The sequence below is a fragment of the Lissotriton vulgaris genome, chromosome 8 (assembly GCF_964263255.1).
Source record: "Lissotriton vulgaris chromosome 8, aLisVul1.2, whole genome shotgun sequence".
Lineage (NCBI taxonomy): Eukaryota > Metazoa > Chordata > Amphibia > Caudata > Salamandridae > Lissotriton > Lissotriton vulgaris.
Genome location: NC_141696.1, coordinates 569581044 through 569608899, shown reverse-complemented (window position 1 = coordinate 569608899; position 27856 = coordinate 569581044). Strand labels below are relative to the sequence as shown.

General features: G+C 43.3%; 1 protein-coding gene across 2 annotated transcripts in view; it reads left to right on the top strand.

The window, feature by feature from the left end:
• Window positions 1-27856, top strand: part of ZBED1 (zinc finger BED-type containing 1) — a 1151072-nt gene that overhangs the window by 973543 nt on the left and 149673 nt on the right. For both annotated transcript variants that reach the window (XM_086934385.1, XM_086934384.1), the window contains one exon: window positions 13535-13742. In XM_086934385.1, the coding sequence (XP_086790511.1) occupies window positions 13535-13742 (208 nt within the window). The remainder of the gene's footprint in view (window positions 1-13534; window positions 13743-27856) is intronic.

Sequence of the window (27856 nt, the reverse complement as noted above, 5' to 3'; positions counted from 1 at the left end):
GTGGTCAATTGTGTAATTCACTTCAAAGGAGTTTTTGTTAGGAACTGCATTCCCCCTCCCGCCATTGCTACTCTATAATTGTTTGGAGCACGTATGCTAGATCTTTGTGCTCTCCTTGTCCCTCCCTCTGTATCTAGTTTCTTGACCACAGACAACGATAATGCAAACAACGAGAATGCACTTCCGCAGCGCGGGCTTTTTTCACTCAGACGATATCGATGAACATAATTACCATAATTCAAGGGCACACTTGTTGTACAGCCCCTCTTGGGCTTTTCTAGAGTTAAGCCTAAACTCTTAGGTACACTGCCCTTGATCTTAATTTAAAATGGCGTATTCAATTTTTTTCTCCCTCTCAACACTCCTTTCAAATACATAGGATGCTAAGAAACTCTCCAGAATTAAGCTTGAGGTTAACTAAAAAATATGAGTTCGGGCTAACGTACCTCCAGGCCACTCTGATCGAGAGTGCTGGATGACTAGTCTACAAAAAATAATAATTAAAAAAGTACCTTCAGGCCACTTGTATGTATTAGAGCTGGGTGAATCTATTTTTACGCTTACCGTTTCTGTTTGCACTCTATGCAGTTCGTATTATTTACTAAAGGAAAAGCTAATCACAGCGTCTTACCCTTTCCGACAGCCACCACGGGCCAGAAGGCTTGTAGTAAAGAGAGGTGCCTGTTGCATCTCTTTCTACCAAAATGCATGCAGAGTGGGCTCAAGCGCTAGATCCTCCTGTACCCAGGCTGCAGTCTGGGTATCCGCCATGATCAGCTCCTATGCGGGCTCGCCAAATGTGGAAGAAGGTTCTGACTATAAAAAGCTAAACAGCTAGGCTTGGCAATCAGGAACAGTTTAATTAAACAATAACAGCCGGGAATATCAGCCACATCTCTTACAGTTGCGTGCCTGTATTCAACTTGCATTAGGTATATGGCATGCTTTATACTGTACAGTTGGTGCAATAAAGGGACGCTTGTCCCATTTTGGAGGGTAGAAATACTGGTACAGTGGGCCATAAATTGCGTGTTTGTGTGTATGCATGACCCTTAGAGTGGGAGAGGTGTGACGTAGTGGCCAGAAGGCTGACCCTGGAGCACGGGGCTCACGGTTCAATCGCTTAGGACAGCTCAACTCAGCATCATGTGACTTTGGGCAATAGCTCAGTTTATCTCCGCTACAGCCCCCAGCGTCTGGAAACCCTTGAGGGGCTGATATGTACGCACTTTACAAATATGAGTTCATTAAATATAACCCCCCTGATAGCAGGGGCCATAAATACCTACTTGCAGTCACATTCTGAGGTTGTCCAGGTGTTCGGGTGTGTTGTGTGGGTGACGCTTACTATTGGGCATTGTGTGAGCTTTATCTGATTAATGCAACTGACCGGCTGCTCTGGTATCGCATCCTTGGGCTGAATGCAGGCCCTCTGCTGTGCATTTGTTTGTGTTCATGAGTATGTGCATCTGACTCATTTCTTTAGGTATTACCTCCTGGGGCCCTATGTGGTTTTTTGCTGCATTCTTCTAGTTGTGTTTGAGGCATGTTCCATATCTGGTGTTTCCATTATGGGAAGCGCTAGGGGTGCACAGAGGTCAACTGGGTTATGCTGATCGATAAAGGGTCACTCTGAAACTGTAACAAGTGTTTTATTGTGAATTTGGGTAGCACAGGCAGCAGTTGCTCTGCGGAGTGTTGGACTCCTAAAAGCTGAACCTTTTTTTTATAAATCAATCCAATGCCAACAATACAAAAAGGTTTCGCACTTACAAGAGTTTGAGCTATTGGCATTGTAAATGGCAATGCCTTTTATTAATGTGTTGTTTTTAAAACAGATAAATAAAAGGCATTGTAATTTACAATGGCAATAGCTTAAACGCTCCCAAATGCAAGACCTATTGCATTGCAAATGCGTTCGGCATTAGGAGAGAGTGTGTTCTGCCTGCAAGAGCCGACAGTACAAAGCTATTTGAGAAAATAGTGCTCTTAGGTTGTAATTAAAGCCTACCGAGCAACAACACTCGTAACAAGGGGTGTCCTCATGGGAGGTTACAAAATGGGAAAAGGAGGTACTAAGGAGGGACTCCTAAGCCTATTGACCAATGAAAAGCCACAGTTTACAATGGACAATGTCACAAACCAATTAAAAATATGAGCGGGGAGTTGGCGGAGCTTAGTGGGGATACATGTGGGAACCATTTCCCTGGCACAGTACTTGTTCACTATGATGGAGCTGTCAGAAGCCTGGCTTGCACCCCCTCTCCCTCACTCGCCGTACCAATTGTCTGTACTAGTAAAACATGTATTTGAATATACATCCTCACCACTGGAGTGGACAACAAAAACTGGCGCTATTTGTGTATATAACGATTCAGAAAAAGGGGGTGGTGATGGACAGAGCATCTGAATTAAGCAGAATACTCGTACCCAGTCAGCAGATCAGGGCTTTACCGTTTTTTAGCTCACTGCACCATCCCAGCTCAGAACCTGGCTACATGCAAATTAGTCTGTCCCTGGCCCAGTGCATCATGGGAACAGGGCAGACCAAACTACCAAGCCAATTCTTTTACTGGAAAGGAAACAAGCTTCCGGGGACCGGTTTCTGGCATTACGGCCGTCTTCGGCCCGGCTTGCTTAAATCCTGATGGTGCAGTGAGCAAGGGACTCATGTCTGAGCATACCCTACCACGCTTGTGGTGGACAAAACGATTCAGAAAAAGGGGGTGGTGATGGACAGAGCATCTGAGGCCTGGGGCCGACCAAACATTCAGCGCCCACAACAGTGGGCAAGCCACTCCTCCCCTGCCTGGAGCAGGACTGCCCCCCCCCCCACCCCCTACCCCAACCAAACCCTTCTACTTTCTCTCAGTGCGAAAAGCATAAACATAAAATGGTATTATAGTACCATTTTATGTTTGTGCTTCTCGCACTTTGAGAAAGCTGTGGGGCGTGGCTCCTCCGCCGACATGGAGGAGCCGCCCCTGAGCCAAAGGCGTAAACCTTTGGGGGAGGTCTAGGACTGGGCAGGGTATGCGCCGGCATAGTGAACCCTAGTCTGTTCAAACTCTGCGTTTTTATTTGACGATGAGTGGGTCACGTGACTGCTGTTTTCTCTAAGGAGCCACCAGGGAATAAAGCCATGTCAGCCGAGCTGCAAAAATGATTTTTAAAGCACACTCTCACATCATCTTCCTGCATCAGGGATCAAGTTTACCTCCCACTGCTGGCAATTTGGCAGCGCACACTGTTCCAGAATCCGATACACACATTCGGTGACTGCTTACAATTCTTTGTTATAAAGCCAGACAAACCCACATTTAAGGCACCTTTCTGAGCACTGAGTGCATTCAAGAAACCTCCTAGAGGCAAGCTATTTTGCCCTCATGTGTTGTCTGACAGCGTTACCTCATCTTTATATTTGACCATGAATACAAATCACTATAAAGAAATGGCTTTAATATGCCCAACGATCTGATGTTATCCTACATCTAGCATGAGTAGCTCATCCAGTTCCATGTTGTGCTTTTAATTCTGGGATGTGTAGTCCATTATAATGACAAAGAAGCTAAACTGCAAGGCAGTCTTGTTTCTATGCAGATAGTGAATTAACTGCAGATGTCTGCGTTTGACTTTGTGGTTACAGGTTCACATTTTACTTGGTATACTTGACCTTTCATCCTTCCAAGGTCAGTAACGTGTATAATTTACATCCTCATTCTAAGTGCCAGGGCAACTTTGGAAGTGGGTGCAAACTGTGTGTGCACCCGATTTCCAGTTATGGGTTGTACACAAATTGCAATTAGATCCTGCAAATGCAAATTCCGCTTTGAGAGAGGTGCGTAAAGTTTAGCAATAATTGTCTAGTGTCAGGGCAAAGAATAGACTCCGCACTGAATGTTTTACAATAATAGGTTTGCGTCACCTAAATGATTAGTGCCTGTGTAATGTCCTTGCGGTAATGAATGATCCTGCTTATTTAAAATGATTCCATTCAGTTTTAATAGTCAATTTACAACAATTGCCTTTATTTTATCTGATATAACCTGAAATTGCATTTAATTCAATCAGTGCACTGGTATCCTAACTGGAAGAGCTATACCAACCTGACATTTGGCAATTAGGTATCACTTAATTCTTTAAATAGTGACCTCTATTGTGCCTAGATGTTGAAACAAGCATTTGCAATGCAATAGGTCTCGCATTAGGAAAGTTTGAGCTATTGGTATTGTAAATGACAAATTTTGTATTTATGTGTTGGTTTTGAAAATAGCTAAATTAATAGCTTTGTCGTTTACAATGCCAATAGTTTTAACGTTCGCAAATGCGACACCTATAGCATTTGTAATGAAATATGTGTTGTATTTACGTGACTTAGATGTATTGATATTACTAATAGCAATGGCTTTTTAAAAAATAATTAATACTTAAATAAAAGTTATTTTAATTTATAATGGCAATAGCTTAAACTTATGTAAATAACTTTTGGGAAGATTATGTTCAGTGTATTTTATTGTGACTAAAATTCAAGAACAGAAGTGAAATATTAACATCTTTTTTTGACATTTGTAATAAAGCTTGAAACATTGAGAAAACATATTTGAACCAGTTGTTGTTGAACGGTTGTACAGATTGATGTTGTGGTGGCGACGAGTGATGTTGTGGTGGCGACGAGTGATGTTGTGGTGCCCCTGAGTGATGCTGTGGTGGTGCTGAGTGATGCTGTGGTGATGCGATAGATAGATAGAGTGAGTGTGATAGATAGATAGAATGAGGGAGATAGATAGATAGAGTGAGGGAGATAGATAGATAGAGTGAGGGAGATAGATAGATAGATAGATAGATAGATAGATAGATAGATAGATAGATAGATAGATAGATAGCAATAGATAGATAGCAATAGATAGATAGATAGCGATAGATAGATAGATAGATAGATAGATAGATAGATAGATAGATAGATAGATAGATAGATAGATAGATAGATAGATAGATAGATAGATAGATAGATAGATAGATAGATAGATAGAGGGCGATAGATAGATAGATAGATAGATAGATAGATAGATAGATAGATAGATAGATAGATAGATAGATAGATAGATAGATAGATAGATAGATAGATAGTGTAGAGAGAGAGAGAGGGGTGTAGAGAGAGAGGGGTGTAGAGAGAGAGGGGATATTGTGTATTTGGCCAAATTGTGTGAACTTGGGAAAACACTTTTTGAAATTATTCCTTTGCTCCCTTTTCGGCAAGATTGGAAGTATTTAGAATTAATGTAAAAGGTGCGAGCAAGAGCATAGATAAAAAATTGACTGAATAGTACCTGAGGGAGGTAGGGAGTGCCCAGTCTGATATAGTCACCAAAATGCAATGTGACAGTAAATGTGAAGCCCTGGGAGCAAGTAGGAGTTAGATCCTAGGCACATCAGACTCTCGTGGTACCTCTGTCCACTGATTTAAAAATACTTCAGCACTCAGAAACAGCTTAATAGAGCAAAGAACCACCAAGGTGATACTCCCAGGATTGGTCCCTAGTATTGTTTTCGTTCATGTATCTGGAGCAGTGGCTGCATTTGCGTCTCTGTAGCTGAATAGGGGTACTGCAGCTGATGTCCAGGGCCCCTTAGTGCTGAAGCTCCTCCCTACCTAATTGACACCTCTTACACGTAACATTAGCGGGTATAGGAATGAAAGTGAAAGGGTTAAAAGTGCCTGGGAACCAAAATGATGGCATAATGGCCAGAGCTGCTGACTTTGGGAAACCAGGCTCGAGCATCGGCGTTGGATCAACATAGTGTGATTCTGGGCAATTCACTTAATCTCCCGTGCTGCCTATCAAAAATGTATGTGTCCTTATGCAACGTAACGGGTGCTCATGTAAAGCGCTATAATTTGTGCTATATAAAACTGCACAAAATAAAAATAAAAAAGCACGCGAGTCGTGTACCTCAAAGCCCCAGCCAAAGGAATTTAGAAAAGAGAGAAAGAGCTGCTTGTGTGACACGGGGACATAAGGTCAGCGCTGCCAACTCTCTCCTTCCCCGTGCCTGATAAGGTTTTCAAAAGCAGTGTCCTTGCAATGGTGGCAGCATGAAGGCTCCGGCGCCTAGGTCATTTTGATCCTGCATGCCTTGGAGCCATCTTCGGATTGCAAGGTATGCAAGACAGTGGGCAGCAGTGCGGTAAGATGGCCAGCGCTGTGGTGACGCAGCTTTGTTTGGAGGTTTCAGCACCGTGTCCGCAAACAATCTATGAACGGATGCTCATGTAAAGAGCTATATTTCGTGCTATATCAAACTGCAAAACTTACAAATAAACAAGCAACACAAAGGAGGCGGGGTATAAAGTTACACAATACATATAGGGCAGTTGGAGAGAAGGTAAACAAGCGATACGCGCTCCGTGCTGGGGGAGGGGGAGGGCGAGGGCCATTTTTAATGACGGCGTAATGGCCAGAGCTGCCGACTTTGGGAAACCAGGCTCGAGCATCGGCGTTGGATCAACATAGTGTGATTCTGGGCAATTCACTTAATCTCCCTGTGCTGCCTACCAAAAATGAATGTGTCCTTGTGCAACGTAACAGGTGCTCATGTAAAGAGCTATAATTTGTGCTATATAAAACTGCACAAAATAAAAATTAAAAAGTCGCAGGCAAAGAAAATCAATGATTAAAAACATGGGAATAACAGGGAAAGAATGAGATTGACGTGGGGGAAGAAGGGGATATGAAGAAAGAGAGCGCTGTGCTAAATCATATGATGCGGCACCCGGGCATAACCTGCAGCAGCGGGTGTAGAGAGAATACAAGGACTTTGGAGGCTGCAGCAAGGGAAAGGCAGTGGAGCTCATAAACATGAAACAGTGTGCCTTGGTAGAAGCTGTTGTGGACGGCATGAACACAAATGGAACAAGCTCTCAGCAATGCGTAGCGGAGGGGTGGCCGGGGGAGCGGCTTCCTTAGAAGTCCGATGGGGGAGTGGGGGAGTGGATTCCTTTGAAGTCTGATGCCGAGGCTCAGACAAATGGTGTGTGATGTGGCTGGCGATGTGCACGCGTCTGGCTCACATGAACTGTACCTAATCCGCAGTTTGGGTAGACTTTTGAAAGCCTTACTATAATCTGGCCAAACAAGCATTGCTAAAGCAATGCTGTAGGTTCGACCTAAAAAGGCTGTATGAAGCGCTATCCAAAAGAAAGCAGGTGTATACCACAAGAAGCCGTTGTCTGTTATTAGACTCGACACATATCTAAAGAAGTATATCTTTTAAATTCATTTTCAAAGAAGGAAGCAGGTGTTCCAAGACTCATTATGGGCAGGGCATTGTGAGTGGTACTTTCCAGCTGCGGTCTGTACAGGTAGCAGTGGTAGGGCGGCGGGCCGGGTAAGGGGGGATTTCGAGGGAAGATACAGAGGGAAAATTAAATAAATAATAAATGTTCCCTCGACATCGTCCGTCAAAATCCCCCCTTACCTGGTTCCACCGCCCAACCGCTGTTACCTCCACAGACCATGGCTGGCACATGCTGTATCATTCAGTTCGGTACTGGGGATACGGTTCAGCAGAGGTGGTCGAGCCCTTGAACCGTGCTAGCCGTCCATTGGTCTATTCTTATCCTCAGCGGCAACCAGCACAGTTTCACTTGGCAGTTTGAGCAAGCAGTGAATAAAATGTCAACTTCCTCACCTGGAGAGAGCTGCCTCTCCCTCACACTGTGTCTCCTGCAGGGTAGGCTCAGCTGCAAGCCTCGGACAGGGACAGTTTAAGGTGCAACATGCTCCTACGGCACCATACACAGACAAGGCTTTACCTCCCAGACACCCTCAAAGCCTCCTCCAGGTTCACAGAACCACGGATCAGACGCATTAGCTGTGTGAGTCAGCACATAGAATAGTTCCTCCAGAGGCCGGGTGGCTTAACAAAGTGTGTGGTGGGGCAAAGAGGATGCCCAGGCCCTCCCCTCGGTGCTACCATGTCCAGGAGGACTGAGAATGCCTGTCATATTATCTGTACCCAGTGCCCCTTGGAGCCTCACAGGACATGCTGCTCCGGCTTGGAGTCAAATCTCTACATTCCACAGACGCCAAATGGGACACACCGCCTGTTTTCTAGCCTGCAGCCGCCACTGTTGCCCCAATAAACCAATCGGAAGGGCTGTGTCAATAGATAATAAAAGTTCTTTGTTTAACTCTCCGAGAAGCTGATGGCTCTCGAGTTTCTGCCTACTTGGTTTAACCAAAAACAAGGAGGAGGGGCCATCACACGCTGTACAGTGTGATGACCAAACAAAAGGTTCTCTGATTGAAAATCGCCAGGGACAGAACTAAGCATGCAAAGGCGGGGCAATTACAGAAATGCACCATTAACCTCTTGAATGCTAATGACAAGGGTAACTCGTCATGATGCACTGGTTGACCTGTGCTGATGACAAGGATAACTCGTCATGTATAATGGGGTTTTCAATAAATCAGCGCAGGAGGGGGAAAACCCCTTAGCAGCCAAGGTGTTAACAAGCCAGCATTTCTGAATGGCACAGATAGCAACCGATGGCAAGCAGTGATTTTTCCAAACCCCACAAAAAAGATATAATAGGTCGATCAAGCCTGACTTAAAAAGGTTGTTTTGATATAGTTTTGGGACTCTATCTCAGGAGCTGTTGGCTTTAGAGGGCTAATTTTGGGTCATTATATGACAGTGAAATGTTAGGTGTATGCCCAAAAATGTTAGGTATTAGAATAAATCAGTCAACTGTTTACAATTGTTTGGGGCCAGATGTATCAAGCTATTTTTTTGTTGCAAACGCTGCGAATCGCTAAAAAACAGCGTTTGCGACAAAAAAATAGGTAAATGGTATTTATCATGCAAAAAGCCTCGCAATATTAAGGAATCGAAAATTTTGCGATTCCTTATTATTGCGTAAGCATTTAAGAAATCACAAATTGCCATTTCTTAAATGCTATGTATGAAGCATTTCATTTTTGTGACTTTTGGTTAAGAAATCGCAAATTACCACCAACTTGTAGTTGGTGGTAATTTGCGAATTCTTTTACAAATGCAGTTTTTGCAATTTGTAAAGGTGCCATGTGACGCTCATACATGCCCTTAATGTATGTATGTGCACCATATGCGCACACATGTCATTTTCAGGGGTGCAGGAGGGTGTCCTTGAGACACCCCTGCACCCTTGAAATTATTCTCAATTTGCGATTAGCAAATTGCGAATCGCAAATTGAGAATAATTTCACATTCATTCCTTTTGGCCCATATAAATGAATGGGAAATTATTCCTTAATTGCGATTAGCAATTTGCTAATCGCAATTAAGGAATTTTAGGAAATCGCTAAAAAATAGCGATTTTCTACATACATCCCATTTTGCGATTTCTAAATAGCGATTCCTTAAAAATCGCTATTTAGAAATCGCAAAAGGGTATGTTGATACAGCTACCCCTTAGTCCTATCTATGCAAGGGGGCATTTTAATTTGTAGAGAGCTCGAATGCCCAAAAGGGAGTCTTGGTGCTAGCTGAGTGAGAAAAATCCATGAGTCAGAATTTTAGGTGGAAACAAAGAGACTGGGCTGTGATTTAATGTGCCAAGGGATATTATTCCATGCTTTTGCGGCTCCTAGCACAAAGCCTCTGCCCCAATGGCAAGGTTTGAATGTCGGGACTAAGATAGGTATTATCAGAACTTTTTGTATTATGCTTCAAAACAATACTTTGAAATACAATATTACTACTACTACACCACACTACTTGCTAACTTAATTTCTTATCATGATCCGAAGCTGCCATGTTAAAAGGAACTATTGAACCGTGCATCATTTGACACTGGCAATCAAAATGCTTAAAGCCGGCAAATATATTAACGGCTTGGCAGCATTTCTCCTTATCTAGCGTTCACAGGAGCTAGCCTCAATTCCATTTTCTACAAAATCTACAGGTCCACTTAAACCTCAAAGTAATTACAGAATTTAAGCAAGTGACAATGGCGGCTAAATCTACAATGTTGTTTTGTTTCTTATGTTGTGGGAGGGATGTTATGATCCCTTACCTCTGCACAGATGTTTGCTTTCAATATGCGCACACTTGTGATATACTGTAACACTTTAAACAAGGAAATGAAAGTGCTAGCAATACTTGTGTGGCACAACATAGAGATAATATCCACGTGGAGACTCGCTTCTGTGCACCATCATTCTGCTGACAACTCCAAGCCACCATATCGCAGGTGAAATTCAGTCTTGTTGAAAAGAATACATCAACTCCAATAGTATGAGTGTCGCTTGTAATGAGTTAGACTTGAGGTCAAATGAATAAAAACATGAATACAGATGAAACAGTTAAAACAATCCTTTTTAACATTAAGACTAGGAAAAAGTGACTCAGATAACTACCAGGTGTTAACATCAGAGATAAGAAAAGAAACAGGCAAGTACAAATAGGCATTACAGGAGGTGTAAAGCAAGAAAAGAAAGTGTTGGCAAAGCTGTAGTATACTTTATTCAATAAAAAAAAATCATCATAAAAGTGTGCAATTTATACAATACATCAAGAATAATAAAAGAGCAGGGACCCACCAATCCTATGTAAACATACGTAATCCCCTACTACTCAATTTTGTTAAAATTACTAAGATACAGTACATTAAAAAGATAAAAGTGCAGGGACTCACCAATCCTATGTAATCATACACCATCACATACTACTCGATTTATACAGTTACTAAAATATACAATAAAAACCATTGAATAAGAACCATAAAAAGGCACTTCCTGCCATTGGGGCCAGCTGGTGGTTAGGTTAGATGGGGGGTAGACTTGGTCCTCCTTGAACGTGTCTGCCACGCACCACCCTAATATTTAGCTACCCCACACACCATAGCAAAGCCAATAGGTCTCGTCATTGTGACTTTTTGACTTTGCCATATCTTCATATTAAACAATGTTTTTATGCAAAATGTTTCTTACCGTTGATAAACAGTGTCACCAAAAAAAAGGGAAATAAAAAAACACAGGAGCAGAATGACACTTATACCCAATGTCCCTCTCGAAACCCCTCAAATCTCTGTAATGACTAAATGAGATTAAAGGAGACTCCAAGGGGGGAAAGGGGAAGAGGAGATAAAGAAAAGACTGCCATGTCTAATTTTTGGGGCTGCTATGAGTCTCCTTATCAGGCTGGTTGCAGAACTTTCTTTTTGCATTATTTAGAAATACTCAAGTAATTAGAATCCTCTCAAATAGTAAACATATCAATATATCATAAATCTGTAATTCTTTCTCTGATAATACTTGCGTGAAAGGAACGACAAGGAGCCACAGGAATTCTCTGGTAAGTATTTTCACTTCACTCTTCCCGTTACCTTGTTTAAACATATTCTCTGGCAGGAATTCGGACTGCATTTTTAATTCCAGGAGATGACTCGTGTGACTTTTCAGGCAAGCAGCAAGACACAAATCCCTATACTAATCGGTCTAATATGCGCAACACAAACTAACCCTAAACACTACTCTAGCCGCGCCGTGTCAAGGAAAGCTGCTGCTCCATGAGGAAACTTCACTGAAGTGTGCCAGTAGTCAGGCTGTGTGCGCACCTCACACTTTTGCACTGCTCTTGAGCCTCAGCGAATGAACCGCTAGAGCAGTAACCTTCAGTCAAGGTAGGCGCCATTTTAAGAGATCATTTTCGTCATAAGGATCTCCAAGATTAAATTGTGTCTCCAGTAGCCAGCTGATTTTACATCTCCTTTTTGCATTGCACCTTCCATCTGAATAGTAGAGTACTGTTTAGTTTCACGAATCCTGACAGTTCAACAATCTCACTGATCTCATCCCACTCTGTGACAAGTGAGGGACTGCTGCTTCTTCTCATTGGCTGAGCGAAGGTCAGCCTTCGAAAGGAGGCAGCAGTTCCAACCCTCCTTGGACCTTCAAGGATTCCTTCCCAAGCTGCATGCAGGTACATTTTATGGGTTGGAATGTTTGGTGCATGTGTGTGTGTGTGTGTGTGTGTGTATGAAGGGATTCATTTTGTAGTGTCCTCCACAGCCAGCAGCATTCAAATGAAATGCCACACATGAAGCTCTGAATTGTACGTCTTTATTCCTCAGCATACAATCACACACAGCACTCTGATTGTGTCATGACTGTTAATAACCACACCTTAACACCTCCCATGATTTACGTAATTCCTCTGTTTAGCCAGCCAAGGGTTGCAAGGGTCCCCTGCCCACATTGTCTTACAACGCTACAGTTTTGTGAATGAATGTTGTGAATGGGTGTTTGCATGAGTGAATGCATGGGTGTGAGTGTGTGTGTATGTGTACATGTGTGGCTCGCTTGCCCTCCTCCCTGCTAAAATCACCAGCTGCCACTGCTGCTTACATTGGCATTAGAACCACTGGCGGGCCTGTTGTTAGATAGGCTGAGTAGATATACACAAATTGGGCAAACCACTTGCAGTGTTGTACACCTGAGCATCCCTCTCGCCTACAGGTATGTCTGTAATTTTCACACAAACACATGATGTGCCAAACATGCTTGGTTGTGAACATTCCACAATGTAACTGTGGTACATCCCGATGGTGTTCATGGATATGTGAATTTCATACATTCAGTCAACTAACTTACCCCTAATATGGGTTATCTGTGTGTCATACCCATATCGAGGGGTAACTTCCATGTGGTCACAGCCTGAAAAGTAGATATTTTAATCAACATCCCGTGGTCTATGTTTGGCCACCTTTCAATACTGACCTGACTCTTTATTGTTTACGTTTATATAGAGGCTCGGGGAGGGAAAGATACATTCATTTTGGCAAACATATAGCGTTGTGCGGAAGTTTTTGTTTTTAATTAGTACATTCTCATAGTAGCAAGCACTAACCAGCCTTCTAAATTCCTGAGTGCCTGCATCAAAATACATAGGCCAAATTCATGAGCAATGGTACTCTGATAATATATTAGCAACATTTGTCTTAATGTAAAGGGTAGGGCCACATATAAATGATAATAGAGGCTATAAAGTATCTAATAAAAAAAAGAGCACATAGAAACAAGAGGGAACCCCTGTTAGATTGAAATACACCTAAACAAAGCCAGCAAATAACTGTTAACTTGCTGGAACCGAGCTTAATAAACTTGGATACGGTCTGCTGTCATTACCTCGTGGTGGAGTCTTACCTCATCAATGGAACAGGGCCAGCAGGAATATCTAGAAAGCCCTTGAGTAGCTACCACATCAGCTACCATGGCCATTGTACGCAGTTTATATATCATCCAATCTCTATGAAGGGTGTGGCCTCACGCAGTGTGGGTGTGGTCTCTCATAATCCAAGTGACGTGGGAAGACATTGCTGAACTGCCCCTTTAAGAAGTACAGGGTACACAAATAGCACATTTGCAAAGTCAAGCTGTTGCTGTTTTTATTTTATCTCCATTGCTAAAACTATTCATTTCTGTTATTGTGTCTGCTCTGTTTTGGCCACTCTTTCACGTTATTCCTTTTTCCTTTCTCACATTTTGAACAGTTCTTCTTATTCCCCCCATGGAGCCTATGCCATGAGCAAGCTTGCCCTTGTTCTGTTCACCTACCGCTTACAACATCATCTCACGGCAGAAGGAACTTATGTGACTGCTAACGTGGTAGACCCAGGAGTGGTAAACACTAACCTATACCAAAATGTCTTCTGGGCTGGGAGAGTGGTCAAATGGATGACAGCCTGGTTGTTTTTCAAGGTATGTGACTAGTCTTTTGGTAAACCAACAAGCCTATGTGCATGTTGCATGGTGCATGGGTTAATTGACTTGATCTGTGTGTGTAACTTACTAGAACTATAAACGTTTGTGGCCTGATAAGTTGTGATAATTACCTTGCCTAGTAGTCGGGGGATAAAGTTACAAAACCCACTCAATCGATGGTATCAACGTAGATTAAGAAAGAGAGATGGTAGAGATTGGGAGTTTAGACTCTCACGTGTTCAGAGGCATGATAAGCTGTCAGAAGATGTAAAGGTGTGGATGACAGTCTTCAAATGATTACTGTTCCCACAAAAATGACAGAACTCTTTGAGCTGAGCAACCATAGAATGTCTTAACTTTACGGAAAAGTGTAACACAATTGACCCGAGGTTAACATATTGGTATCTATCAAGCAAGCTTGATCTTTGTATGTAACTTACAAGAGCTTTTGTAACATTTGTGGTGCGACAGGGTGAGATAATGACCTTGCCTAGTAGTCAGTGGATAAAGTTGCACCACTCATTGGATAGGTGGTATCAACATAAATTAAGAAAGAGAAATGGTAGGGATTGTTAGAGAGAAATGGAGGGCAAGAGAGATTTGGGAGTTAGAAAATCCCCAGAAATGTGTTTAGAGATCTATATCAATTGACATTTCCATGTGTAGGGCTTAGGCATGAGGATTGTCTCCAGGCTAATATTTGTGCCCCCATTTTTTGCTCCCGCACATGTAATGCCACACCTTTGTTCTTTGTTTTCCCACCAACCGAAGAGGCCAGAGACCTGAAACGTTTTCCTGAATCATATTGGAAGAGAGTTTGCACAAACGAATGTTTTGTATCTGTCTTGTATGTGTTTAAGACATGCATGTGCAATATATATGTTGTTGAGCACTATACTGAAATTCTGTACTGGTGGTGGAACTTTTATTGTTTAGCATAACTGCTGCTCTAAGTCTAGTTCAATTAAACGTTCTGTGGTCGTCAGTGTAGACTGAGGTCTTATGCATGAGGAAATCCTTCACTCTGAATTATGAAGCATTCTATTAGCTAAAAAAGAACTTGGCACTGGACAAACATCTATGTTGGCAAGGGTTAATGGCTCTGCCATCAAAGTAAGCCTCAAACATTTGCAAAAGTGAAATCATATGTAAGATATGCTAATGCTAGTAATCTAGAACTTGTTTCTATCAACTTCAAAACCTCTTTATGCAATGGTGTGATTTTTTGATCACAGTATCTTGAGAAAAGAGAGGCAGAGTCAAACACAACTGTAGAAAGTGCAGCGGATGGAGTGTAGTCAAAAGAATTTAAGTCGTCTAGAACATGCAATTTGGAACTCTTGCTCCAATGGAAATTTCTTCGACAAAAGAAAGGGGATCACATTTCTAAGTCACCCTTGTTAGAAATTGGGTTGGTGGTTGTCTGGGGTATGAACCCAAGTCAAGGAGCAACCACAGCGCTAGTCAGTGTAAGAAATAGGCAACCGCTAAATTAACCTATGCTCACCCTCTGGTAGCTTGGACAAGAGCAATCAGGCGTAACTTTAGAGGCAATGTGTAAAGTATTTGTGCAACACTTCAAACAGTATAACAGTGTAAACACCACACAAAAAGATTCCACACCAGGTTGGAAACTTAGAACTTAATTTAATATATAAAACAAGACCAAAATGACAAAAATCCAATTAGTTGAACTGGAGATACTGAATTTCAAAGATTTTAAGTAAAATAGAGTCTAGAAGCAAAAAGCGCTATTGGGGCTATCTGGTTGCGCCGGACTGGGACAACGTCACAAGTTCAGGCCGACCAAAATGGAGCATGGGCCAGCTACAGGGAACCAGTTAGTCCCTCTGAACAATGTACTTTAATTTCTGGTTGCGAAGCGGTGCGTGGATCCGCTTTGAAGATGTGTCACTCAGCAGAGGCTTGGTTGGTTTCAAGATGCAACGCGACTGTGGTGCAAGGTCCTGATGCATCGACATAAAGGATCCTATTGGCGGGGCTTACAAATCGAAGTCTAGTGTTGAAGTTGTGAGGCGCAGCATAGGCGATGCATCAGTTCTGATGTGCTGTGAAGCTGCAATGCGGAGGTTCGCCGTCATCAGTGAGGCTGCACTCAACAAGTGATGCAAGGAGATTACGCCAGAAAAGGCGTCACACAGTGGTGGTTCCGAAGGCGATGCATCGGCCCCAGAAGCAGGAGGATGCAGTGGTGCAAGTCTTTTGCGATGGGTCTATGCAATAGCGATGATGCATCACTTCTGCTCTGGGATGCGCTGCTCAGCTGAGGATATGTGTTGCTTCCGCTTGCAAGCACATTAGATCCACTTCAAAGGGTCCAGGACTCAGGTGACACCACTTGGCAGGGTATATCCACCAATGGCATAGTCCAGGTGTAGGGGTTGGAAGTCTTTTATGTCCCTTAGACTTCAGATCCGAAGGTCAGCCAACAAGCTCTTGGAGTCACTCTGGGTTCTGTGGTCAAGTGATTCAGATCCAGTCCTTCTTACCCGGCAGAGCGCAGCAGCTCAGCACATCAAAGCAGGAGTCAAACAAAGCAGCAGTCTGGTAGAGTGGCAGTCCTTCAGCAACACAGCAGCTCTTCTTCCTGGCGGAGTATTCACCGGTCCAGAAATGTACTGAAATGGTGGAGTCTGAGCTTCAGTACCTATACCCAGTGCCTATGACGTGGGGTAGACTTCAAAGACATACCTTTGAAGTGCTCAGAGATCCTCCCTTCCTGCCCTGGCTCCAGACTCACAACAGGGCAGTGTACAGCCCTTTGTGGGTGGACGGGCACACGCCTATTCAGGTGTAAGTGAGGCTGGGTCCAGCTCCTCCCTCCCATCCTGCCTAGTCACACCTAAGCTCTCATTGTGTGTAGCTGTCTAAGGGGAATGCACAAATCGCAGCTGTCACCCCCAGAAACATGATCAGAGACTGGCAGCTGGCACCAAATGGCTAAAGTAAGAAAATGCCAGCTTTCTAAAAAGGACATTTTCAGAATTGCAATTTAAAATCCAAATGCACCATAAGTTTGGATTTTGAATTGTGATTCCAGAGACACCAGACTTGAAGGGTTTCTCTCTTCCCAATTCTGAATTACCCTTTATAAAATGTAATATGGTAATCCTAATGTTATTTTAAGGGAGAGTTAGGCTCTCCGGTACTGAAAAGCGAAGTTGAGAGTTTTTCACTACCTGGACATTTAAAACATAAAAGCACACGCCCTCCCTTTTAAATATATTGCACCCCGCAACCAGGGTTCTACAGTGCTTACCTTAGGGGTGACTTATATGTATAAAAAGGCAAGGTTTGGGCCATGCAAAAAGTTTCTTTTGCCAGGTCGAAATGGCAGTATTTGACTGCATACACAGGCTCTGCAATGGCAGGCCAGAGACATGGTTAAGGGCTACTTAAGTGGATGGCACAATCAGTGCTGCAGGCCCACTTGTAGCGTTTAATTTTCAGGCCCTGTTTAATGTAAAGGGCCATTTAATTTAAAGTGCCACTTTACTAGGGACTTACGTGTAAATTAAATATGCCAATTGGGTATAAGCCAATGTTATCATGTTTTAAGGTGGGAGCACAAGCACTTTTGCACTGGTTAGCTGTGGTAAAGTGCTCAGAGTCCTAAGGCCAGCGAAAATGAATTCAGCAAAAAGTAAGAGGAGGAAGGCACAAGGTTTGGGTGTGGCCCTGCAAAAAGTGCCATATCAACAACCCTCTCTCCCCTCATTAATATATCTGTTATTTTTGAATTAAGGAAGAGAAATAACTCTTTCTTTCACTTCTTCTGGAAGCAGTTTAAATGAAAGAAAATATCTTTACAATTGAGGGCAAGTTAATCAACAGCTCGCCAATCAATCAATCAATCAATCAGCAGAATTTGTATAGCGCGCTACTCACCCGTAAGGGTCTCAAGGCACTGAGGGGAGGGGGGTCGCTACTGCTCGAACAGCCAGGTCTTGAGTTGTTTCCTGAAGGAGAGATGGTCCACGGTCAGCCGTAGGTGAGTGGGGAGGGTGTTCCATGTCTTGGCTGCCAGGTAGGGGAAGGATCTTCCTCCGACGGTGGATTTGTCATAATTTGTCCGAGCATAATCAACACATGCAGAAATATAGTCTCATATGCCACCTACATCCCCAGAAGCCCAGGTGCAGCCATGTACGCCTTTGCAGTTTCATATTTTGTTAACAATAGGGGAAGAGGTATGGCGCCGTGGCTAGGGCGACTGACTCTGGAATCTGGGGATCACGGTTCGATCTCCGGCACCGGTGTCAGATTAGACCAGCACCATGTGACTCTGGCAATAGCTTGCTTAATCTTCCCGACGGCCCCCAGCGCCTAGAGACCCTTATGGGTGATTGTGCGCTTTACAAATGTGGATTATTATTATATTATTATAGCATCACATGTCCAGTGCATCCGCTCAAAGAATAAACATGATCCCGAAAGCCCAGCGCGCCCTCCAATGTGTTGATATGAACTGAAATGTAAAATGCAGTTCTCCCATTGCCCTGCACTGGTTTGACCTTAAATGCTCAGTGAAGTCTCCCATACACAAGTTAGGGCCTTCAATGCCTGGCGTATTCCCCCTTACATTAAGTAAGGCTTTTAATCCCCAATACGGTACAAAAGGGGGTGGTGATGGACGGAGCATCTAAATCAATCAAACACTCACACCAGTCAAAAGATCTGGGTTTAATCCATCACCGTTCTTTAGCCCACTATGCCACCCCAGTTCAGACCCACCCTCACCACCCCCTTTTGTACCGCCTTTAATCCCCAATACAGCATTTCTTGCCCTGGTTTTATTTTCAAGTGGCCTGTGCAATGCCTGCAGGGCTCAATGTATTTCTGAGATAAGAGTAGGACATTTTGGCAAGGCATCATATTTCTTTTCTAGCTCTATTTCCTAAATCCTTTCTAGTCGAACTGGCTTAATTCCAGCAAGAAAACTCCCAGCATTCAATGATTAGTAAATTAAAATAAAGAACTGGAAAAGTGTTGGTGAGTCAGTATGACGTGACCTGGCATGTTTAGTAGAAAAATAAAAGTGGCAGGTGAAAAAAAGACTAAGTAAGGGGAAATGCCAGAATGTGAGAGGTGATAAAAGAACGTTCAATATTGAGGATAGCAAACACTGCAGCCGACCTCAGGGCATGCAGTGAATGTTCTAGCACGCCCAGCTCCCGCCCCGTTCCCCAGAAGCCCACGCCCCAAGGCTCCTTCCCTTGTAGTCAGTGCTGTGTCCATAGACGGCTGTGGTTCTGACTCAGCTGCTTCCTGGCTGCACTGGAGGCTGCAGGAACAGACAGAGCTGCACCCAGCATCTGGCTGAAGAGCTAAACAATTCCCCAAAGACATTAGCCGTCGATTTATAGGTTTTACAGACTGTTCTGAAGTGGAGCTTCTGGAATACTCAAGGGCTTTTTACCCTGCCACAGTGCTCGGAAGCAGATCATGTCTTTGCTTTTCTGAAACAATGGATGCACAAAAGACAACTATGTGTGCCAAATAGTTGTCACACACAGGTGCGCCTATGCAAGGAGTGTCTGATGAAGTGTGAAAATTATTACACCTGAGTCAGTTATAGCCCATTAAACCCTAGATTCAACAAAAACAAAATTCTACACAAACAGTTGATTATATGGTATAAAAGCAAATGATTGATGTTATTTTTTTTCTAGCTGTTGCCCTCATATGACATAGTATTTACATTATATGTACATTTTGCTGTAATATTCTAGTGCCAATATTAATATAATACTCACATTTTCCAAACTACATGTGAGGGCTGCAGCTCAACTTAAAGAAGAAAGCTTAGTATGCCACAGAGACTGTGCATTGTTCTTGGGGCTCATCTAGACCAGGGTTCTCCCAAGTCTGTCTTGGATGGACGGATCCATGCCAGATTGTTAAGATAACTACATTTATCCAAATGGGGATATGTAAATGTAATGTAAATGTACAGGAATTTATATAGCGCAAATCACCGAGCGGTTTCTAAGCGCTTGCTTAGGGAACCCGTCCTGGTATTCCACTGTGAGATAACCCCGGCAGGGTATCCGCAAGGTGAAAGCCAGGCATCCCGCCGCGAGGGGCCGTTGTGGAGATTAAGCAAGCTATTGCCCAGAGTCGCAGAGTGTGAACCCATGAATCGAGTAGGCACCGGAGCGAGAATTGTCAAGCCCATGGACATTTTTAGGACTCAAGACCCCGCCGAGCCGCGGGGTCTAAAAATCTGTCAGGGATCCGGCCCTCCTTTGGAGAACCCTGATCTAGGCGCTACGCCCGTTGACAGCTGCATAATATCCTTGTCACAGATCCTGTATGCTCAGACAGCATTTTACCTTCAGGTGACAGATGTTGCCTTATACTAGTTTTGCACATCACCACAGTACAGCACGTTGCCATATGAGCTTCTTCTACACTGCCACAGAGCACAGCATGCCCTTGGCATGGCTTAAAGCAATGACAACAGAACACAGTTGAATGGCTTATAACTAGATAGTCAACACAGGACACAGGAATAAAGAACTGCAACCACCTCGTATACAGAACATCTCACTGATGTTTCATTGCAAACTCAAAAAACATCACCGTATGTCTATGAAGAGGTAAGGGGACTACCATTTCTTCATTTAATGAGTTTATGTTTCCAAGATTCTTTTCTGTATTCTAAGTAAAGCTGAACTTTATTTATTGGGCCAAGGTCTCACAGGTTTTTGGATATGTAAACCTGACCAACATATGAAAATAGGCGTTTTGCGAGCGAAAATACACTTTGATGTTCTACTTTTGTTAGATGGTTTTGCACCTGTAAAAGGATATAGCCAAACAAGGGCTTTCAAGTGACCTAATCAACGAGTAGTGGTGAGGAAGTGAGAAGTGAGTGTTGTAAGACGGGAATGTCTTGTAGGTTTCTGAATACCTGCAAGCTTACAGGTTTGTGGGTATTCACAAACATGTTACAATCCCTTTCGATTCCATAAAAGGGTAGTATTTTAATCCTGTCATTGGGAAGAAAAATGGAATACACACTCAAATTTGATGAGGATGTAGAGGAAGGATTTTTTCATTGGAAAAACAAAAACAAAAGTTAGCAAGTGTATTTTGCACTGACGATGCCGATTTTCTCATGCAAGATTAGAGACGTATATTAGTACATAAAGAAATTGAATTGACACATTTTTTCCATGAGTAAACTTAGAAACTTTATATTGCCACAGGTTTCCAGGCATACATCTAATCTATTTGAATCCCATTAAACGATACATTTGAACCCATATAAAGGTGTAACGCTACAGGTGAAGTTTTAGGAGTAACTTGAACTAGGTGAAATAGGCAAAGAGGAGCAAACCTGAGTGAAATAGTGGGATAGCATGGAACACACAATGAACACCTCAAATTGACAATGAGCAAGAGCACCTCATTTGTGCTGTTGCATAGTACCATTTCAATGCAGCACTATGATTTCTCACAGATTCTTGCTGTAATGTCTTACCTCCAGCTCTCCCAATGTCTCTTTTATTTCTACCCCTAATGCTCATGTTTTCAGAACCAATTTGCCCTTAGCGTATTGTCCAATCTCTCACTCTCTTAATGAACATCTTAGTCTCATTCTCCATCTCACCTGCACTGCTCTTTTATCTCCTTCTCAGTTTCTTCTCTCACCATCTTTCATTCTCATTTCTAGCTTTCCCAGGTTTCCTTCTTTTCCCTGTCCTTCACTCTTTTTATCCCTCCAAATGTTTTTTTTAACTCCACCTTTATCATTTAACGGCATCAATCTCTTCCATTTTTCAGTTTGCTTTCAAATGTACTTCTCGTTCTGATATCTTGTGCTTTTTCATCTCACATCCACTGCTCTAGCTCCCGTCTTTTATACCACAGCTTTACCTCTTATTCTTTGACATCTTTCAAAGCCTATTCTCATATCTGCATCTCCTGATATTCTTTTATTCCCTCCACTTTGATTCATATACTTTATGTCTCCCAATGAACCTCTTACCACCAACTCCATTATGGCTCAATCTCTCTCCTCTATCTCTACCTTTCTTGCACTTACCTCAATCGCACTCACTTTCCTTCTCATGTTTATCTCTATTTCTCACCCATTTTTCTTTAATCTGCACATAATTGTCTCAGCTCTATCCAATGCATGCAGTATCTATTACATTTTCATCGATATCGTTCACCACAAAAAAAATTCAGCTTTATCCTTCTCATTTGCCTTCATCATTCAATGCCACGTTCACCCCATCTCTACCTCTGTAATCCTAATTACATCTCTCACAGTTTCACACCTACCTCATTCATTCTTTGACCCATTCTCTTCAAGAGTTCACTTGCCTATAATGATCGAATTTTTCATATGCCCACCCATGTTTCTGTCTTTCTCTATTTTTCCTGCATTCCTAGCTCCTCCTTTTCCTCCTAGCTTTCTCTTCCCCAGTTTTCCCTTTATCCCAGTTACGTTTCCTAACTCTTCTCCCTTTCCATTTGCATACATACCATATATGCCCTAATCACATTCATCTACCTTTTCCTTCCCATGTGTGCACTTATACTGTTACATCCTGTCCACCCTCTCTTACACTTTATCAGCCTTGCTCCCTTCTTCACTCTCTTTTGCTGTCAGCCTAGTGCACTTTCACATTCCCTCTCATGGTAACCTTCTCATGTTTTTCCCCACTCTTTCATTTTCTCCAACAGGATTTCTTTTCTGTAGCTTTCTCGATCCATTTTCTTTCTTCTCCCTCTCTGCTATTTCTTTTCTATTTATACATTGTTATGTCCTATTTATTTTTTTCTCTGTGTGTTTTTCTTCGTGGTCTTTCATTTCTTTTTCCTTTCTTAAGTCTCACGTTTTGTACACTTTTCTCTCTTCCATCCCTTAAATTCCATGACCTTTTTCATATGATCTAATTCGTTCAAGGACATTCATCTTGTTTCCTTCTCGTTCTAATTCGTGCCTCCATTTCTTTTTCTTCCTTTTATATCGTCTTTTTCTTTCCAATCCTCTTCTTTTTTGTCACCCACTTTCTTTTCAGTGCCTTCCATTTCCACGTTCTCTTTCTGTCCTATATTGTTGCTATTATCTCATTCCTTATGCTTTTACTTAAATTTCCTCTACATTTTCCATTTTCTTACTTTTTCACCCAGATTAATCCTTTGCTCTTCATCCACCTCTGTTGTGTCAATATATTCCACAGATTAGTTATGCTGCTCTGCTTGAGTGCTGAGATCGGAGATGAGTGGGAGCCATAGGGATTATCTCAACCCTTGTAATAGGATATAGTAGCAAAGACAGCAATAGAGCACCTTTCTCTCCTTGGGACCAGTTGGAGAATAAGCAACAGCAGTGTTATCTCCCTTTCCATAGAACATGCCAAAAGCGGAGAAAAACTCACAAAACAGAAATACCGTAGGCAGCACCTGGCTGGAAATTGAGTGCACACCTCCATCTCGCACCACCACGTATGACATCTTCAGCAAGTGCTGATGTTTTATCCTACATAAAGCTGGCTTTTTGAAGATATTCTTTAAAAATGTAAAATCAAAACTACGAGACACAGAATTTTAACTGGTTTTGGAGCAAAAAGGTTCTAAGCTGCTGAAGGCAATACAAAGGACCCGAGGCTAGTTCCAAGCTCCATGTGTACATTCAACAACTTTGTGAATTGTGCCTGGAACCAGTCCTTAAAAGCAACAATTGAACTACAAAACTGAACAAAAGTTCTCTCTTACCCTCATTTATACACGGCCCACGATCCACATATTTTTATGTTATCCGCTCATGCTGTCTTTCCGTTTCTAAATGAGGGAATGATGCGTTGGTGCTGTATCTATGAACGCCACATTTTTTTTGTAAAGATGTGGTTTTCTGGCATTACAGTTCCCCCCTCAGTATAATATGCAGATTTTGTCTGCATCTGATGCTGGAATCATACTAATGAATATTGACACCTGCAATATTGTGGTTCAAGAATATCGAGGACAGAATATCCAGGGGCAATTATATAAAAGTAAGCATGTTTTCTAAATTCGCTTCATCTTTTTTAATCTGACAGTCTTCAGCTGTCAGGTGTGAGTGTCAGAATGCAGTGATAGTGGTGTTCCTGCTCTCTATACCTTGAACAGGCTGCATCTGGCGCTTTACCCCACCTGTGCCCTGGTGCCACTGCACCTACTGCCCTAATGATAGTTGTTCCTGGTGCTACATGTCAGGAGCCGGCTGCAGTTGTCTCCTCATCCCCCTGTGCCCCAGTACCACTGCACCTGCTATGCTACTACAAGCGACAACCCTGTGCTCTGTGTTCTGGGTGCTGTTAGATCGCCACCACGCTGTGTCCAGGTGGAACTTCACCTGGTGCACTACTCATAGCAGGTGAACAACCTTTACAACAAAACTTTTACAACGCACTACCATTACAACGCGGTCATTACAACGCAAACCATTACAACGCATTGCGCTGGGGGGCGCTCTAGGATAGGGAATACGTTTAATTTTCTATCCAACACCTTCCCTAGTGTCCACGGGGACTGGAGTTGGAATAGAAAATTAAACTTTTCACTATCCAGCACCTCTAAGCGCTATGCGTTGTAAAGGTATGCGATGTAAAAACCACGTTGTAAAAACAGGCGTTGTAATAGCCTGCGTTGTAACGTCATACATCCCTCATAGCAGCACTCCTGTGCTGTGTGCCAGAAGCAGTCTGCTTCTGCCTCTTCACCCTGCCTAGGTCCTGGTACAACGCACCCTCTGCACTACTGAAACGGGGACTACTATGCTGTATACTAGGAGCAGCCTTCTGTGGCTCTTCACCCCTCCTGTGCCCTAGTGCTGCCCTCCTGTGCTCCATGCTGCGAGCATGGTTTAGTACGAGCCTCAGTGCACAAACTGAAAGAAAGTCATTTTTTATCTATGTACCACTGGATTAAATCAGCTTGCTTTTTAAGAATGGGGCTGTTGGAACCTGGAATGTCAGGTCACCTAGGGTAGCCTGGCCTAGGGTAAGACACATTCACTAGAGGCACATGCGTGAAGGTTGCAAACCACCCAGCAGTAAATTAACGCAATAACACCCAAAAATGACACCACACCACTGTTTGAAAAAATACGTGCTTGTTTATAAAAATATTCTCTGCTCTTTTTGTCCTTAGAAATCACAGCTTTAGCACTTTACAGTTTGACATGAAAATAGAAACACTCTAAAAGTTGCCAAATCTTTACATTAAACAGTTTTCCAATTTACTACACTTTACATTCAGTCATAGGATTTGTAACTTCCTCAAAGTTGTCAGAATAGTCACTCTATTTAGTTTAATAAGATCACATCACAGTACAGTAGCTCCAAAGGAAGCAGTTTCTATACTTCACTAGTGACGGTTTACTCAGTTACCCTCTTCACCACTAAACCAGAAGAATTGGTGAGCCTTTCTCACTTCAGTGGCTTCTAGATAAGCTCCTCACCAGAGCTGACAAAAGTAAGGCGAAGAGATTGGTATAAGATAGTTTGATCACCAAGGGGAAACCTCTTGTGTGGAAAATGGATTCTTAATAGCTCCTTAGAAGAGGCTTAGTAACATTCCCCAGTCTTAGCTCATCCCTTGTTTTGCCACTCAGAAGTCTGGTTCCCTTGTAGAAGACTCACTGGCCTCCAACTTCCCCCTTTCTCATAACCTCCTTACTTCTTTATTGTTGGGCCCCCTTCTCATGGGCCGGTGATTCTGCCTGGCGTGGGGAAAAAAAACAACACCAGCTTCACAGGCACTCGTGACGGGCCCCCGCCCCTTCTCCTCTGCTCAATACCGCTCCTCCGTGTTGGAGCTCAAGCAGGGAAAGGGGTTCCAGGAGCGGTGAAGCGCCAGTACCTGCTTCCTGCCCGCTTCCTCGACGCTCTTCCTTCCGCCGGTCCGGGCCGTCTCTCTCACAGCAGCGCAACCGTGCATGTGCAAGAGACTAGCGGCACAAGGCGGGAGTCGGCCCCGATCACCTGACAATAGCAGCGTCTCTTTCACGGGCCTGCTCACTTCAAGGCCCCTCCTTCCAGGGACATCTGCATCTACTTGGGGCATGCGCGATGGCGCCTTTTGTCAGTGTCTAGCCCTCACCTTCTCCTCACAACAGTGGCGCTACCACAGCAACGCGACCGGAGCCCCCGGGGTCCCGCACACGGCTGAGACGGCGTTGCCACAAGAAAACCGGCACCCCTCTCCTTTCTCCAGTTCACGAGGGAACCAGGGGTTTTGCCGACTGCACGTCCGGTAAGGGCCCTCAGGGACACAAGGGCATTAGCCTTCTCTAATACCCAGGGAGATGGGAAACAGCGCTAGATCTCCTCACACATCAGCTCCTCTCTCCTATCCCTATCAAGGTCCTATTATCACTCAGTACTGGACGGAGGCTGGTGACAGGGAATGAGGGACACTTTTCCAAAGTCTCTTCCACTGGGCAGAGGACTGCGCTCCACAGCGCCGCAGTCTCCTTCTCCTTCTCACACCCCTATCTTCCAAACTAGAGGTTGGTCAGGCGCCCAGGGTCTCCAGGAATCCCATGTAGCGGGGACAAGTCAAGTAACCCAAGGGAGGAAGGGTGGTGAATCAATAGGTCAACCCTTTGACTATCCTACCCCCACCTTCTGCTACAGCCTGTCCTCCAGCTGGCTCTCTCTGGTTAGACAAAATGGCTGACCAGCATTCCGCCTTTTATAGGCTGACCCTCAGAGGTCCAGAAGGGACCAGAAGGTTCTGGAATTCCCTACTCTATCCCATGGGACAGATTCTAGGTTTGTCAGTTGGGACAGTTGGTAGCCACCATTTTGTGACTCCAACTATATTCCTGTCAGGAAAGGCCTCTAGGCCTGAGGTGAAAAACTATGAGGGAGAAAGAACACCTATCCCCTTGACCAACACCTTGAAAAAGCTAGTGGACACAAAAAATTAATAAAGGGATGAGGGGCAAAAAGGGGACAAAATAAATAATAAATTGGAGGGACTACGCAAAAAGCCAGACAGGTCTAACAGGGGCCTATTTACAAACTGCGTTCTGTAGTATTTTACCTTGTACTACAGTAGCACAACTAACGTACTACAATATGCTATTCACTAACCTATGTACAAAATTCTACACCTCCATCTCTCAAATCTTGCTGCATGCATCCCAGGACACACATAGGTATACATTTTAGAAATAAATGTGGGGAGCTGACGGGCAAAAGCTGGAAAATGAGGAATGATTATTACTAAAGGGGATGTGTTTTGGGACGAATAAATAGGATTAAGGGAGGACAAGGAAGGGGCTTGGAGCTTGACGTGCACTAACCCACTAAAGAGTAAACCAATTGCTATTCACAAAGTGCACTTTTATAGTTACTACAGTCAAAAGGGACCCAACACAGTCTTAAATGTACCCCAGCTCAGAGCTTGGGTAAGTCCAGTATAACTACGCGGTCATTTGCCTCATGTATACCGCAATTCCATCAAGTATGTATGAGGGTGTCATAGTCACATCAAGTGCTCTACTATTAGATTAAAGTATTGCAAATGCATTGTTCATTAGACCAGCAAAGGAGATCTGATACCTTTAAAATCAAGCTTAACAGCGATCTTCAGGATTCACTCAGTGCATTTAAATTCAGCTTCTTTTAGTAATCTTTTCAATCCAAAGCACAATGGAATGCGCTGTGAAGCACAACGTTGTGGCTGGCTCTCAGCTTTCCAATTCTGCATCTCTTTTAAATGAAGCAAAGAACTTAAAATTAGCAGGTACAAATGGAAAGTTACCCAAGGACCCCAGGCATACAGAGTTGCAGGACCTGGCATAATAGGTTCTGCAGGCCCTCTTGTACTGCCCACAACCATAGCAGACTAAACATAAAAAAGAGAAAGAGACCTTTCCTTCTTCAGACCTTAAGATGTATCTCCTCTAATCTTCAGATGTCCTGCACAAGATGTTTATGTGAGAGGTGCAGCAGAAAGAAACTTAAAGTAATTCTACTAGTTGAGATGTCAATCTAGTGCCAGAATCGCACAATGTGCACCCAGACAAACGGGGATCAATCTTGGCTTCCCCACTTGACCAAACTATGTGATTTAAGGCA